The sequence below is a fragment of the Limulus polyphemus genome, unplaced genomic scaffold (assembly GCF_000517525.1).
Source record: "Limulus polyphemus unplaced genomic scaffold, Limulus_polyphemus-2.1.2 Scaffold1509, whole genome shotgun sequence".
NCBI classification, from domain to species: Eukaryota; Metazoa; Arthropoda; class Merostomata; order Xiphosura; family Limulidae; genus Limulus; species Limulus polyphemus.
The window spans coordinates 46562-65174 of NW_013667119.1; the positions used below are offsets into that span (position 1 = coordinate 46562).

Here is an 18613-nt window from a genome sequence, read left to right on the forward strand (position 1 = left end):
GTTCACAAGGGTTGGCTCTGTGTTTTTCTTTTGAAGGTTAAGTTTAATTTAGTGAACAGGACCAGATGTACAAAAAGGTATCTTTTTATCATTTAATGTTATGTGATATGTTACTACACAATATGATAGATGTGCTGTATCAAAACTCAATTTTTATTACTCTAAACCCTCAGATTTAAATGCTGAGGTAAGGAGCCAACATTAATGTAACCTTTCTCCCTGATGTATTTTTAACTTATAGTTCCTTACAAATCGTTTTCCACAAACTTCATAACTAAGGTTTCTCCCCAGTATGTATTTTATGATGTTTTATTAAGGTGCAACTTCTTACAAAGCGTTTTCTACAAACTGTACAACTGTAATGTTTCTCCCCGGTGTGTTTTCTGTGATGCCGTTTTAATTCACTCTTTGATCCAAAGTGTTTTCCACAAATTCCACAACTGTAAGGCTTTTCTCCAGTATGTATTCTTTGATGTGATTTTAAGTAATTCTTTCTCCCAAAGTGTTTTCCACACAAGGAACAACTGTAAGGTTTCTCCCCAGTGTGTATTCTTTGATGTTCTTTTAAGGTACAACTTCTTACAAAGTGTTTTCCACACACTGTACAACTGTAAGGTCTCTCACCAGTGTGTGTTCTTTGATGTACTTTTAATTCAAAGTTTGTTCCAAAATCATTTCCACAAACTGCACAAATATAAGTTTTCTCTCCAGTGTGTGTTCTTAAATGTTGTTCTAATTCACCATTTGACACAAATTGTTTTCCACAAACTGCACAACTGTAAGGTTTCTCTCCAGTGTGTATTCTTTGGTGTAATTTTAGATTACTCCTTGATACAAACTGTTTTCTACAAACTGCACAACTGTAAGGTTTCTCTCCAGTGTGTATTAATTGATGTGATTTTAAGTAATTCTTTCTACTAAAGTGTTTTCCACACACTGAACAACTGTAAGGTTTCTCACCAGTGTGTGTTCTTTGATGTATTTTTAAAGTGTCTTTTGTTTTATACTGTTTTTCACAAACTAAACAACTGTGTTGTTTCAGCCCAATGTGTATTCTTTGATGTGATTTTAAGTTATTCCTTGCACCAAAGTGTTTTCCACACACTGAACAACTGTAAGGTTTCTCACCAGTATGTGTTCTTTGATGTATTTTTAAGTTACCACTTGTTCCAAATGATTTGTAACAAACTGTACAACTGTAAGGTTTCTCCCCAGTGTGTGTTCTTTGGTGTGATTTTAAGTTATTTTTTCTAACAAAGTGTTTTCCACACAATGAACAACTGTATTGTTGCTCCCCACTATGTACTTTTTCATGGCTTTTTAAGTTACCTTTTGTTCGAAACTGTTTTTCACAAACTATACAACTGTATGGTTTCTCCCCAGTGTGTATTCTTCGATGTATTTTTAAGTTACTGCTTGATACAAATGGTTTTCCACAAACTACACAAATGTAAGGATTCTCCCCAGTGTGATTTCTTGGACATTGTTTTAAGGGACTATTTCTTTCAAAGTGTTTACCATAAACTACACAATGATGTGGTTTCTCTACAGATTGCATCCTCTTTTCTTGTGTTAGGTTATCCAATGTTCCAAATTCTTTTCCACTGACTACACAACTGTATGTTTTACCATTACATTGAGGTATATTAAATTTGTTTGGACTATTTCCATTTATACCACATATACCATTGTTTGATTTTAAAACTTCTGTATAGTGATCTTCTTGTTTTATACCATGATAAGCAGGACACTGACTCTCACAACAGATGCTCATACTGGTCTTTGTATCTAAAATAGATATAAATGATGCCTCATGATAGTTGATATTATATTTGATGAACTTCTAAATATATTTATTGTTCTAATATGTTTATTACAAACACCATTATTTAAATATTAAAGCTAAAAACAAACTTTGGTGCAGTTTTCACAGTTTCACACTTTACAAACTTTTCTACCTGAATTAGAATAACATTGATGACAAACTGTAGGTAACATTCCACTTTCAAGAGAGGTTTTTAGTAGATAAAATAAAATCACCTGTAGAAATATGATAGTACAGTGTCACAACAACCAATGTACTTTCGGCTAGTATCTTTATGGATTAACTTTTAGAAATATTTTATTTAAAATGGTTTATTATCATCAAATCTAATGATTTGTTTATTTTAACATTAATAGTTTATACATTTTGTTCAAATGTTCTATATGCAAGTTATAAATAAATATTTATCAATATATTATTTATTCTTTTAACAAGTTTAGATATCATCCCTCTGATTAAAATTTGTTTGATTATTGTCTTCATCATGCAAGAATTAATAGATTGGATATTTTAGAAGTGGTGTTCAGTAAATGACATCTATCAAAATGAATGATAACAATACATTCTCTGTACATGTTGAAATTAATCTACCAAAATGGGTTCTAACCCTTAATCAGAAAATTTACATATGAAGAACCAGGAGGATAAACATTGGTGAGTTAGAAATTTTCTTTCTGTTTCAATTTATAGAACTAATTACGGTTTCCATATTCATTTTCAAGCAAGGTACATCTTACAGTTTTTTCAAATGCCTTCTCATTTTATCACTTCAAACTTTTTCACACAAAAACCTATGAGTAAAAGTAAAATAGATATATCAAAATTAGATCTATAGACTTCAAATTCATCCTGTCTCATATGGTTCAATAGCTTTTAAAATATACCAATAATTTAACCAATTCTTTTAATCCAGTGTCAATGCACTTAAGAGTTTTAGATGTTTGTACTTACCAGATGTACTTTCTAAAACAGATTCAATTTCTTCATGAAATTCAGTTTTTGTTTTCACATCCATATCATTACAGTTCAAACTATCCAGATCATCATCATTGCTGTCACTGAACTTTGAAATAACATTTCCTCCTAACAGATCACCAGGATGCTCTGTTTTCTCTTTGACAAATATGTTCTAAAATCAAAAAACATATTCAAAAAGTTAATAAAAATAACAACTAGTATTATCATTACACATAGACTCCACAGTTCACTAGTTTAAAACATGATAATATAATTAATAAAACTAATTCTTCAAACTTAGTTATGTATGTAAAAAGTACTAAAACTACTTAAATACTTAGGACATTTTTGTGTCTTGTTCTGTAAGCAAACAAAATGAGAAAAAAATTAGAGAAAAGCAGTTTCATTTCTTTTATACGTAGTTCCATATTTTGGATTAATATACAAGACATTAAAACAAGAAATAATTTAATAAGAAACACCCAATAATAATTTTCTTATTTAAACAAACTGAAAGTAAAAAGCTTTATATGAATATCCTACTGAAATGAAGTTCGTTGGTATGGTCATTTGGAGCTTTATGGATCAAAGCTATCTATAGAAAACACTGAGTACTAAAGAGTGAGAAAAAAACATAGCAAAGAAAATACATACCAAAATGGTCTTCATTTTGTTTTTATCAAACCATGCTAAAAAATAATGTAAAGCTAAAAAGAACCATAACCCATAAAAAAAAACAGAAACACTGTTAATCTGAACAGTTTCTCAAATGATGCTGTCCCTTGTATTCATATTGTTGGCATGAAAGTACAATGTGAGCAATTGTAATCTGAGTATCATAAAGGCCACATACTGGCAGATCAGTTCCTTGAAGAACAAAAAATTGATGATTATAGAAACTAGTTAAATTAGCCTTGTCAAAATAGCTTCCTTTCTCTGGGTCCTACGGAAACTAAATGGACAAATAACAGAAGGAATAACTGGGAAAAGCTTGTTGTGATGTTTCTCATCCCAAATTAACTGCCAGATGGTGTGAAGTGTTGTAACAATGACATAACAAGTCAACATAACAGACAGGCAAGAGTAGATGAATTTATTGTGATGTCAGCAAGCTCGTTCATATAATTACCAACATGGTCAAGAATCCAGAAAAAATGAACAGTGCCACTATAGTAAATAGTTGATTATATCATAGAGATCTTTGGCTCAAAAAGGGAGATAGTGGTCTTTTCACCACTGATTTGATGTCTAAGAAGGCAGGGGAACAGGTACATGTGCTAGAATGGTGAGAGAGAAAAGGTTTAGCAATACTCTGTAAATCAGCAACCTCTTGGCCATTGGAAAGCAAGATCAAAAATTGGTGGAAGGTAAAATTCCTATATATAATTCAAATTTTGCCCCAAACAACTATGGAACTAACAATGGAAATAATAACAGAAGTGAACTTAATCCAAAATTTCTTCTGGGTTTGATGTCTGAACTGCCAGGCATGGCCACAAGCTTGCTGAAAGGAAAAGTGGTTGGGAAGAGCAGTATATTTGTAGAAGACATCCTAGACCTGTTTTTGGGGTCTTTTGTGCTTGTTGGTAGTCGGTATACCGTCATGGATAAGGATACCATGACAAACATGTCCAGGTTTTAGGGATCAAACTAATAACTGCCTGGACAATGCAATCAGTCACTGCCCCAACACAGTTGTTAATAAATGAAAGCAAAAGATTAACGACAACCGAATCAAGCTTCAAGAGAGGGAGAACCTGGCAGTATGCTCCAGCTTCCATTGTGGAGAAAAATAAGTGGAACAAATGGAGAGAGCAATGGCAGTAAAAGACAGATTGGGGCATCAAAACAAGTACAGAACCAATACTGAAGAGATGGAGGTTGTGATGCGAAAGTATACACTCCACAGATTGACCCCTTTCAGCAATATCTGCATCACTTTAGAGTAGAATTATTCCAGAATTAAGAAGGGAGATGGCAAGGTCTTTCTGTTCAAAATCCTGACTTGGCAATAGGTGAAGAGAACAATGGAGACACAAATAGCAATAGCCTTAACTGAGGTGCTGAGTAGCAATGTCATGATTGGTACAACCTGTCTTTCCTGTACAAGGAAAACTGTTGAATGGTGACAGTATTGGCAGGTTTCCGGAACATGTCCTATAAAAAGATACACACGGGATGTTAAGAACTGATCAATGTCTTAATGTAACCTAAATTACAACTGAAATATCAACAGTTCCACTGTATCAAAGTGGGATCAGACGAATGAAATCTAATTACCTCCATGGATCCATTAATGTTTTTCTAATTTTGATTTAAAGTACTTGGGATATCCATAAAAAAACAAAACCATTTAGTATCCACTGTTCCATGCACCATGGAGTTCTATAAAGGAATGTGCCACACTATCAACATTTATAATCCTCTCTTCTCCTTCACAGATCATCTCCTACGCCAAACATGGGTAGATATTTGGATCTCACAGACAGTAATGATGAACAGTAGAATGATGGCAGCAACAACTAACATCTGACACGTGTATGTACAGTCACAAACATTTAATTCTTGGACATTTCAGAATATATATATTCCATATTCAGGAAGCTATATTGAATAGGGTAAATTATTAGGTACAAAAAATTATAAAGCTTAACATTTTATAAAAACTAATTAAAATACAGAATTAAATGATGAAGTAAATTAAAATAAAAACAAATAAACAAGAAAGAATAGAATAATGCAACAATTGTAACAAAATTATACAAGTAATCAGAACAGACTTAAATGTAGTGAAGCTGTGTTATTATTTAAAGTTAGGAGCTCATTTAAAATATATAAATTTTCTTTAATTAAAAGTTCAATATTGGATGATCCAGATGAGATGACTTTGAAATTTATAATCAAGATGGGGTGGTTGTTGTTTTCTGGTGGATTTGATAGTTTTTTTTACCAGTCCTACTTGATACTCCCTTATGTTTGGAGGTGTAATTGGTATGTTTATTTATATATGATCCTGGAATGCATAGGGGTTGGTAATAAGTCTTTAGATCTGAATAGATTTTGTATTCTGAAAGATGACTTATATATATATACCATTTGTAGTTGAACATGTGGGTAAAGCATTCTGATTATTCATAATATTTGTGACTTCACTATGAAATTTTGCTTACCTAAAAAAAAAACGGTCAGTCTTAATGCGTATTTGTCAACAGTGTATGGTTTCATTGGGGGTTAAAATGTGTAAGAAAGGAACTTGTGTGTTAGGTTTTGAATAAAATAAAAGGGATTGCTGTTGTTTATTATAATGTTCTGTATGGTGGTGATTTCAGTATGAAGGGAGAGATAGTTAGATGTTATATGGTCTATTGAGAAGACTGAGTATAAAGTTACATTTAAAGGAATTTGGAATAAAATTGTGGAAGGTTTCTGCATGCTTATTTGCAATAGAACCATATTAAATGTGAGGTAGTGGGAGTTTCGAGGCTTGTGGCAAATGAAAAAAATTAAATATAGAGGGCAGCACTGAACAAGAGAAACTGTTATGTGAGTAGAGGTAAGATACTGTGTTGGAAATTATGTTTTTCACAAAATGTTCGAAGGGTAATCTTCAGAAGAGATCTATCATATGACATGAAGGAAAATTTAACCCTTTCACTATGAGTGAGCCAAAGTGCTCATGTCATTATTTTGTACGAGATTTACATTCAAAGTTTAATTAAAGAACTTTAGTATTATTGTATATGAATAAGCTTGGCTTCAAAATGTAGTTAACAAATCAACTTCTAATATAAGTATTAAGTTATTAATTTTAAAAGAAAATATTAAAAATAAATCCTCAATCACCTCTAGTATAAGAATTAGGATATTTGCTCTATAGGTCTTCCTCTTATCCAATCTATTTACCTTCCCTCCGAGAAGTATGGAATTTAATGTAAATTACTCATTGTAATATAAATATTACTCAGGCAAAGCAAAATTTTTACAACCTTCAATCTTATTTGTTTATGGAGCCAAGAAGTAGAAAATCAAACCTACTTGCCACACCCACCTGTCAAATCTACTCTTTCAAAAATTGAAAGTAGTTCTCTATAATGTTTTATACTGTATTGTCTAAAACTATTAAAAAAAAAGACAGTTTTAATCTACTAAATGACATATTATATTACACTTTTTTCTATACTCAGATTTATCTATTTCATCTTCAGATCCAAATATTTTCTAATAGGAATCACATGGACAAACTAAACTAAATTTTTAAAAGCTCTAATTGCACACTTAGAAAGCCAGAATTTAGTGTAGTAGTACCATTAGTATCAAAAAGAGGCTTAAATTTCATTGAAAGTTGACAGAAAAAAAAAAGCACACATGTAAGTACCATGTTTTTTGTTTTTCATGTATATTCTCTATTTATTATTATACAATTAACTAAAATTACATTATTCAAGGTGGTAACTTGATATGTATGTTCATCAAGTAACTTATAACTTGTATGATGGGATTATTCATTAAACACAGTTCAAAAGGCTACAGAACAATAAAGATATGTATAACCAGATTACACCATTTACACCCTTTAGGATAAACAACTGTAGTTTCCAGTTAAAATATGCAGTTATTCTAGAAAGAAAAAAACGTAACTTAGGTATATTTTGTAATTTCTTTTATGGTGGTGACAAGGTCAGTCAAATTGATTGAGCCCATATACAGTTATGGTAGAGAAAATAACATATGTAATGTTTTACTGAAATTACAATGTTGATATTTATTTAGGAAATTTTAAAGATTATGCAAATGAATTTTGAAAATCTTCAGATAAAAAAAAATATTTTTAATCTTACCATAAAAATCACTTTACACTCTGACTCCATATTATCAATAAATATTTAAGGAAAAAATTTTATTAATTTTTTTTCTCATGAAAGCTCACGTAATATTCACTGAAAGCTTGTAGAATTTTGTGAAAATAAATAAAACACTACAAGTTATAGTACAGAAACTATGATGATCAATGTGGGATCGCAAAGTCAGTGGAATGAAAACAGGAAAAGTAATGTCATGGTAGAATAATGCAGTGGTTGAAAAAATTATGAAATAAATGCAACCACTTAATGATCCCAGTGATCAAAATGATTAGAAAACACCACAAATCAACCAACTATAACCATCCAGACAGACCTGCCAAAAGTTGAACCCTAGATATGATAAGTAAAGTGTGTCATCTTGTAACAAAAGACAATGCATAAACACAAAGGTAAGTGGCAAGTTTCCCAGGCAACAGTACAAAATATAATCAAGAAAGATCTCTGCTAGAACAGTGTCAAAGCTCACACATACACAAGCAGTTTTCCTGACATATCTGTTCAACTGTCGCATACTTCACGAGGCAGAAGAATGAACTGGGTAATCTCACCATTCCATTTCAGGCAATTGGTCAAAACACCAGATATAGTAGCTATGGAATTCTGTGCAATTGAACTGTTAAAAAGTACTGGTAAATCATCATTTTGGTACACTAGATGGATTATGAAATGCAAGATAGAACATTACAAGCCATACAATGGAGCCTTTTATAGTAGGAACTCTGCTGGAGGGCTATAGTAAAGAAGCAAAGTTATCAGACATAGCATCAACAGCCATGAATTGAAATGATGTGGTGGGGGCTCCAGGTTAGGTTTAATATAGCATACTAAACCACTGTAAATATTATGGCTGATTCAACATAGAACAAGAGAAGTTTATAACCAGATGAAGATTATAAAATTGTACATTATTTTTTATACAGCTGACAAGGTTTGCATAAGTAATTAGTAGAAGGTTTTACAGTAAGTTCTATGGAAGCATTAACAATGAAACACCTGTGGACTAGCAATTTTAATCCTGCAAGAAGAGCTGTAAAGAGTTTATTCATAGCAATGCAGCAAACTTGTAGTGAATTTCTTCAGCTTGTGAGTACAAACATGTTATTACCAATTAGTCTCAACCAAAAGTCCAGAAAGACAGAATTACAGTTACATAGTATCTTTAATGACACAACTGTAAAAGTTTTAATCTACAAAGTACCTCAGTTTTCACTGTTGCTCCATCATAGATATCTTCTTTCTCCTCTTTTATCATACCAAACTTCAAAATGGTATTTAGAGATGTTTCTTCCATGTAATCAGGTCTTCCTGTAGCTAAAAATACAAACAAAGTAGATTCTCTATAACAAGACTCAATATAATTTATTTTTACTAAATCATAATCAAAATCCATACAGTGTATTTTGCTGAAGATGTATCAACTTTCAGCATAGGTTGGGTTCTCAAAATATACCTGGACTGACATGCGCATTGTTAGTTGTAGTCCCAAATGGTAGCCAGGGTCAAAGACCAAAGTATTTTCCTATACCCGGTAGCAGAAAGTTCTCAATGGAAAATAGTAAATATGTAAAGAATACATGTACTTCCAAAGTTGAGATACACATTGTATAAAACTAAGTATAGCAAATTCATGTAAGCAGCTACATCAGAAGGTACACATGAAGCAAAAAAAAACAAATAGTTTACAGAAAACAAGGTCATATCAATGGGAACATTGAGTATAAAACTAAAAGAAAGCGAAAATTAAGCACTATGACAACCATGGATAGATGTCATGCCTGTAATGTTTCAAAATGTTATGCTGAGGTGGGAAACCAACCAACATCCTTTCTCAACCTCCAGAAGGCATCATTCTCCAAATGAATTACCAGCACAGAGGGTGGAATAACATCTACAACAATTATAGAAGTAAATGTTTACTTCATAGGTGGATGAAACACAGTCTCATGCTACAAGAGATCATGCAGATTTTGTTTTTGAAGCAATGTGACCTTAATTGTCATTGATTTGACCTGGCTTGAAGAAAGTAATATAAAAATCTGTGTTCTGACAATTGTTGAACTTAATCTTCATATTAATATTTTCATTACATAATACTGAATTATTTTGATATCAGCACTGTAAACACTGATAACTAACAAAGTACATTCTGAAGAGGGTCATCAGTTTTAAGAAAATTATGCCAACTCACAAAAATAAGTGAATTTGTTGTGAAAGTATTTGTCTTGCCCCCTTAACATTCCAAAATTGTTGTAAGAAGTAATCTTTGCTGTAATGCAAGTGATTTAGACAGAGTTGGTGAGATATAATGTGGGACAGTGGAAAGTTCTAAGTACTACAGTGGAACATCTCTGATTCTTATCTATAGAGGCAATTCATGTAACCACTCTTATTTTTATAACTTTTACTATAGAACTTTCTGTGTACTAGAAATTTTATTAAGCTACCCTCAACTAATAATTCTTGGAGATGGTTTGAATGGGTAATGAAGAAAAACTTTAATATTAAGTTTAACATAACAGCAAATGTACAACGTTTCGACAAGGTTTTGTCATCATCAGGTACCCTCAACTAAATTTTTTACAAGCTAATAATTTACTATCTCTAATGTTATACTAAATCGATGTTCCTGGTTTTGAAGTGACCTCTATGGATTGTACATTTAACTTATGAAATATTTATTAGGTTGTATTGTTAGACATTTAGATGAAACCCAAGAAATCTGGAAGCAACCATTTTGGATTCTGATGGCTGACACAGATGGGACAACTATTTATTTTAGATTCAGGAAGAGACATGAATTCCTAAAACTAGTCTTCTGCAGCAGAGGTAGTAGCAAAAAACAACAGAGTAAGCCTTTATGTCTTTACTGAAGTTATTGTTATGGAAAGAAAAAACAAAAACTTCACAAATAAAATATTTGATTCTCGTTAAGCATAAATCTTTTCAATTGGTTATCTGTGCTCTGCCAAGATGTATAAGTTGTTTTTTAATCCAAGTTTGTTCAGAGCTTAGGTCATTTTGTTCTGGGGTAGAGTAATTCTTATGAACTAAAGATTTTGGTATTGATCCAAGCTGCCCCAAAATTAGCCCAATTTGTCTTTGTTATTGCAAAGCTACCAAGGTTATCTCCCACTTTCACTATTTTTGAATTGCTGATTAAAGAAAACATGAAAATGAATTTGCACTCAGACAAAAAGTTATAGTATGGAAACTCTTAAGGCCATTTTAGGGTCATAAACTGGGTCAAAGTCTAGAGTGAAAGAGTTAAAAAGAAAAGTTGATGGTAATTACTGCTAGCCACTTGTCTTTTAATTTGCTTAATCTCTAAAACCTCCTAATTAAATATAAAATGATTTGTTTTGTAAAACTTTATATTTTATCCTTTATTTTATCTCCCTAAGTCCACACCCATTCAGTATATTTGACAAATCTCGTAACCACCATAACAAAATTAATAATTAATTTAAATTACCCATTTTTTCTCTCTACAATGACTGCAAATTGCAACTGTACACAACAGTTGTTTATCCTAAACAGCTTAAAGCTTGTAACAGTATACATCTGTTTACACTTTTTATTGTCTTATTGACCTTTGAACTGTGTCTAATTAATAATCCTACCCTACAAGATATAAATCACTCAGCAAACATGTAGCTCACTTTACCATATCGAATTACATCATACACGAGCTACTTGCAGACATACCTCATGAAGAATTTTTATTGTTATTTTTATCATTTTTCATTATCTTGCTTAATAAATTTCTTATTTTTACATTTTAGTTACTTTGTCTGAATAATACTTATATTACAATGAGTAATTTACAGTAAATTCTGTACTCCTCTGAGGGATGATAAATAAATTAGAAAAGACCTAAAGAGCAAATGCCACAATTCACATACTAGGAAATATTGAGGATTTATTTTTAATAATACTTTTTAAAATTAAGAACTTACATAATATTAAAATTTGATTTATTAACTATGTTTTGATGCCAAGTTTATTCACAAACAATAATAATAAAGTAATCTAATTGTATTTTGAATGTAGCTCTCTCAAACGTCATGACATGTGCAATTTGACCTTTCCAATGACAAGAGGGTTTATATTGAACTGATTCCTTTGTAGTAAAAACCCATGGTGGACTATATATGTGGACAACTTTGAAATCATTTAAGAGCCTGAAAGGAAACAACATAAGAACAAAAACTACCTAAACAGATCTTCTGAAATTTACTTAAAAAACTATCACAACAAGCCACTTCATTATTTGTTGATTTATATACATTACCTAAACTACTGTATATGTGTTTAAAGAACATTCTAGTGTTTCTTATTTGTTGCTGATTATTACTTCAAACAACAGCGAAGTATGTAACAGGTCTCTTCTAAATCCATTGTCTGATCCAAATATGTTGATCAATGAGTGCCAACAAAGCATCTATAGGTTTCCATGGTCAGATATAGAATAAGTCCACAAATAAAGAAATAGAAGCTTCTAAAATAGCTACTATCTCACATGGAGAGTGGTTAAATGTAGAACTGTGAATAGATATGTTGCAACTACTGCACTACGTCAAGGATATTCAGAAATTTAGGTCATGTGATAATGAAAAAGCAGATTAAAGGTAAATTGAGATAAAGAGGTAATTCTCACTATCTTCAAATTACCAGTACATAAAAAAATCTTCGAACACTGATAAAATCACATATAAACTCTTTACTAACAGTATATAGCGGGTTAATCCTTCATCTCAGTTACTAGAACACTTACTTCACACTTGAAAGTTCTCAGGTTTAACCCAACTCACAGGTGATGGTATAGAATAAGATAAGAAAAGTGTAACTAGACTCAGGTTCATGCAATCAAAGACTAAAATAACCAAGAGAATGAAATCTAATTTTATTGATATACATTCCTGGGACAGAAAATAAAATCATGCATTAAAAAAAAAGGAATTATCAATGAATAATGAAAAACGCAGACACACTTCTAAATTCAAATGGGTACAATTCACAATACGTATGTTTGGAAAAACACAAAACATTTAAATTCTTAATGTATTTACTTACTACTACTTATCGTGAAAGTTTCATGTTCATTTTTCTCCAACTTGATATCCAACAGACCATCAGGATTCTCATCAGAAAATGGTTCAACCTTCATCTTTAATACTTCCACAATTATACAGAAGTTTCACCTTTATATTCTTATCAAAACTTGTAACTAGATTACAGAAAAATAAATTAAGAAGTACATGTTGCATTCTTCAAAAAAGTAAACAAATTTACAATAAACCAAATCTCAAAATTTACTTTATCTTGCCAACTTTGTCAAATAATAAGCTTCATCTTTATTTACATGTTTATACCAAAATGGTGAAATAATCTAATGTAACATGATTTTGAAACAATATGTGTAGTAAGAGACCAAAAAACCTTTATCAATAGCTTCATGTAGTTTAAATTTGTGTGTAATGACTGGAGAGTAGGTTTTTGTTCTATTGAAGAAATGTACTTCATATATATATATAAAAGTACACTAAAACATGACAACACTGGAACTACTGTGACACCTTTAACACGTTTGCTGCTATGTGCCCCGCCAGTAGGTCACAACCAAATTTTAGTTACTGATCGTGTGACACACCAATGGGTTCACATATTACAAGTGGTTTCAATGAACTAATCAAACATAGTGCAGCTACCCATATAAAAACAAAGATACCTGGGTTAAGTAAAAACAGAACAGTGAGGCTGGCAATGGGGTAGGAATTATTAATACTAGTTCTGGCAGCTAATGGTTTAAACCATTTAGGACTTAAATTATTGATAGTTTCAATCTTTCCATAATTCCTGATAGATTTTTTTTATCAAGAAAAGATTCACCAAGTACAAAAATCACATCATAAACTCAATAACAAATTAATTAAAAATATGTTTAAAAGAAAACTTACACAGTTTTTGTAAACTTGATTACTTACCATATATTAGGAAAGCTTGGTAAATTTAACAAAAAAAAAACATTATATGAAATGTCAAAAATCCACTCACTTTGTCTCTGACAACACTGAACAGTCAGACAAGGTAAGTAAACAATAATATGAACATTGTTAAATGTTTTAATTATCAATATAAACATTATATGCATCACATCTGTTTTATATTGAATATGTATTTGACCTATTGGTTTCAAATCAATACGAGTTGATTATCACATGCTCATAAACACATTACTTTATAAGATTGTGGTTGTCAATTAATTAAAACTATACCTCACTCATTTCTGTAAATTTCAATAGTTCTAAAAGTAATATATAAAATAAAGTAAAAAAAACAAAAAACTACATATAATAGAATTTAAAAAAGTAATAGATATACAAAAGCAATTTATCAACTGCATATGTAAAAACGAATTCAATGTTTAACCACTTCCAAAAACAAATTAAGCACAAAGTTAATATTTTTATGCTGAACAGATAGGTCCATTATTAGACCTATATATACTGTATCTTGCTAGCATAATATTGTTGCAATTATTAATTAAAGAGAAAAACCTTCTAATTCTTTAGGATAAAATTAAGAGTACTCAGTTAGAACCTGCTCTTGAAAATTTTTGGAGGAAATAAAAAACGCTTTATTACCAGATGAAATACAGAACATAAGATGTAACTAAATGGTCAAAACTAACCAGAATCACATGAAGTGAAGTTCAGTAACCATACATTTAGAACACTGGTGTTCCCTCTAACACTAGGTGTGTCAACATTCCAAGTGTGAATAATTGAGATACATTTACATTATTACAAGTAGCAAAAAAAAAAAGAAAGATTTTACTAGTTCTAAATGAAATAATAAACTGTTTGGAAATTTTTCCATATAAGCAAAGACTACATTCCTTATCTGTTTAACAATTTTAGTAAGCAAATTTCTGTTCCTAGCTGTGTATTCTACCCACGTATCAAAATACAGTTGTATATTGTTTAATACTTCTTACAACATACAGGTAATGTAGCACACAAGTTTTAAACTTTCCAAATTTTATATTCAAAAGTAATAACATTTTATATTTGATGGTATGGATACATGCCAATGCATCAATATTACAAATTATTTGTTAAAAAGTCTTCTACAAAATTAAAATATTGATTATTTGAGGTTAAATGTATTTTGAGAATTGCATGTACGTTTCTTTAATATTTCTTACTGAAATAGTACATGGTATTCAGACTGCTTGCAGCCCATAATAGTATAACTATAAGAATATTTACTACTCGTTAGTTAAGCTTAAGGTTAACCCAGAATTTTCTATTTCATCACAATATTCGACCTCAACATTTCCTTCTAAGTTCTGAGCTATAGTAAGTTACAGTCAACAACAATCCATGTTATGCATATCACTTCTGACAAAAGAGAAGGAATCTAAACCCTACTTCTGTTAAGTTTATCAACATGTCTCTCTTTACACACATAGCTAAATTACAGCTACATATACCTCGTTTGTCACATTTCACCAAAGACTAATAAAAATAACTTCTATTTCTAATCGTAGGACGTCCAATATAGGAAAAAAAACTATACTAGTAATAATACTACAAGTACAAGATACAACTTTTGTTTCCAATCGCTCAGTATAAAATGACCCAATTTTCACAGTACCACAATTCTAGTTTTATTTTGTAAATCATTCTCTGTTTGTTAATAAATTTAAATACGAAACGGCTAATGGCACCTCGCAACAATAGTACCACGCTCGCCCCAGTGCTTTGCAAATCGTCATCCCATAATCATTTTTACAAAGCTAATGACCTACATTTATTATAAATGCATATTTGTTTGTTTTTTGAATTTCGCGCAAAGGCTATCTACGCCGTCCCTAATTTAGTAGTGAAAGACTAGAGGGAAGACCATCACCATCCACCGCCAACTCTCGGGTTACTCCTTTACTAACGAGGTTTATCAACGTCACATTATAACGCCCTCACGACTGAAAGGTGGGACGGGGATTCAACCCGCGACCCTCAGATTGCGAGTCAAGCGCCCCCAAACCACCTGGACTATAAATGCATGTTAACAATTAGTACATCTACAACAACAAAAAATTAGATTCAAGCTTCTTTCTTCAAAGTAAATATACACAAGTGATACAACAACTACATGATATCAGTTAATACATGATTAAAGTGATACCACAACTGCATACTATCAATTACTACATCTACAATAATAATAATAAAAGATTTGAGCTTAGTTTTTGGAAGTAAATATACACAAGTAATGGGATGCCACTCTTTACATATTGTTATGTATCTGCTTGTTTGATAATTTTCGGTAAAAATTCTTTCTGAGTGACTTCAGCGATACAAGTCCCTTCTTGATTAAAACTCGTTACAAACTTTGTAATACACTTAATTTCCACAGTCACTTTACTTAAACACACGCTATAATTCACAACGATTCACGCACTTTACTTACGGTTACTACCGCTCACTTGACTCAATTATCTGTGTCTATATCTCTCTATCTGCAGTTATCTCCGCTTTATTTGCCGGGCTTATATACTAAAATAGAGGGCGCCTGGAAAAGAGTAGAGTTGCCAGGAAAAGTCAAGATCCTTCGAGAATCTCATGACGTGTTACCAGAGTCACGTGACTTCCGCTGTCGTAACAATATACTACATAAAAACATTTCATCTCCAGAATCTGGTAGGCGGCAAGTGCAATAAACATTAAAGACCGATTTTCATCATTTTCCCGGTTTGTATAAGGTGCGTCCTGTATAAAATATACTTATATTCTTTGCTACAATACACTGAAACAAATGCTTACGTGAACTATCACTGGAACAGGTACAGTGGCATTTTCTTTATAATGACAAGCATTTCTTTACTTCTTGATTTCGTTATTCTTAGAAGGCCAAAGAATCCCACTGTGTTTAGATCGACACTTTTGGTTTCGCATGAGGAACTGTAGTTAGTTTTACTGTTAAATATGAAAGTCAAACGTGAAGCTTGTAATAAAACACAGTTTTGAATAAATGCAACAAAAAGATGCACACATATAGCCAGCGCTTTTTTTTCTAAAAAATTTTTTGCTGGTACTCTTATGAGAAAATGAAGAAAAAAACAACAGAGAGTTTTGAAATAATTTATTTTAAATTACCTGGTATCAAGGTAATTGCTTTTCTTAGGAGTCGAGGAAAACGAGAAAAAATGTTTTATTTTACGGCTCATAAAGGTTAACTACACAATAATGGGTAAAACACGAAACCCAACTAAACTTCAAACATACAACACACAACTCATTGTCACGTCACTGAACTCGAACTGACTACTGATCTGCGCCTTCTCACTGCTCAATTGGTGGTGGGGGAGGGCGCGAGAGAGGAATGAGAATATGTGTCTGAACTTGTGAGACAGCACCAGCAAATATGCAACTTTTAACAAATTTTCCTGTAGGCTATATGCATACGGTCTGAAAAAAAGCCTGCACATAGATATATGTTGTTATCTTATGACATTATATACATGCATAATAAATTACCATATTTTGTGCTCCAGTGTTATCAACTACAACAGTAACAGGTGTACTAAAATCAAGATGATTGATAGGGTCATCATTACAATCATTCAGGTGATCATCAACAGGATCAATGGAGTGATCATCATCAACAACAGCAGGGTCATAAATAACAAGATCAGCAGTGAAAAGATAATCAACAACAGAATAAACAGCAATAGAAGAATTATCATGTGCTTGACATTCCTCTGTGGTTTTATCACTGGTCAAAGCTGTTGTGGGGATAATCGTGAATTCGGAATTATTATCCCAGAAATACAAAACGTTTTTAAGTGTTTGATATTTTTTTGCAGAATTCAGCCATTCTACTTTGGGAGGCATAAATAGCTAACTTATCTGTGAGTGAATAAATCTTTCGATATTTCTGATTTGGAGATAGTGTGCTATTCAGTTTAGTAGTTGATGAAATTGAAGTAAAGCACACTTCATTTGTGCTATGAGACATATCACAGTTTTAATAACTGAGCTCAGCAGGAATACCAATATGCAGTTGATAAGACTTCAGCCATCTATTTGCCACAAGTGATAACTCAAAGAGTGAACTACCACAGTAATTGTGATATTTGAAAATATGCCTGCAAGGCATCAAAAGAGTTTGCTGGAAGGTGCAAAAACACCTTCCATCCTCTGGTGACACAGAATGCAAGCGATCCTTGTGTGAAATGATATTTTTGCTGTCTGGCAATATTTAAACACTGTATTCAACCGTTAATGCCATCTTCATCTGTTTAACCTTAAGATCAGCAGTATATTAAATACAAACTGACTGTATCTCTGTCATGATATAAAAAACTGTTTAATGTAGATATTATTGATTTAACCTTAAGTTCAGCAGTATATTAAGTACAAAGTGACTGTATCTTTGTCATGATATTGTTGCGTCAGCGAGGTCACGTGACTAGTGTCACGCCACCTGCTTTCTAGAAATATCCTGTTCCTTCGTGAATGCCCAAGCATTTAATAGATTGGGGGTAGCTGGTATATATAGGATGGTCACAACGTGACTGAACAATGTGTGTAGGTAGTGAGTAATTGAACTGCAGTCAGAAAGTATTGTTGAAGTTAACGTTCGTTGTTATAGCGTTTGTTATAGAGCGACTGTTGAAAATAAGTGTATCGGTAAAGCTATATTCAGAAAGAATAAACCAGTTTTATTAAGAAAGGACTTGTGTCGCTAAAGTTTCGTGGGAACGAAGTTACGGGAAATTAATTAACGACTGGAGGCGTAACAATATAAAAGACTGTTTAATGTAGATATTATTGATTAATTTATCTTATGAGTGAATATTTTATGACTGTATAGTTTTGTTCATAAGAAGAGCGTTAGAATTTGTTTGTTTGTTTGTTTTGGAATTTCGCGCAAAGCTACACGAGGGTTATCTGCGCTAGCC

At 31.8% G+C, this 18613-nt stretch overlaps 1 protein-coding gene across 1 annotated transcript in view; it reads right to left on the reverse strand.

Moving 5' to 3' along the window:
- Positions 1 to 219: 219 nt before the first annotated feature.
- LOC106463877 (zinc finger protein 850-like) overlaps positions 220 to 18613 on the reverse strand; it is a 33188-nt gene continuing 14794 nt past the window's right edge. Inside the window, exons 6-10 of the mRNA XM_022391525.1 lie at positions 17187 to 17434; positions 12718 to 12832; positions 8843 to 8955; positions 2777 to 2954; positions 220 to 1788 (exon numbers count right to left, since the gene is read on the reverse strand). Coding sequence (XP_022247233.1) covers positions 275 to 1788; positions 2777 to 2954; positions 8843 to 8955; positions 12718 to 12832; positions 17187 to 17434 — 2168 coding nt within the window. The 3' untranslated portion in view covers positions 220 to 274. The remainder of the gene's footprint in view (positions 1789 to 2776; positions 2955 to 8842; positions 8956 to 12717; positions 12833 to 17186; positions 17435 to 18613) is intronic.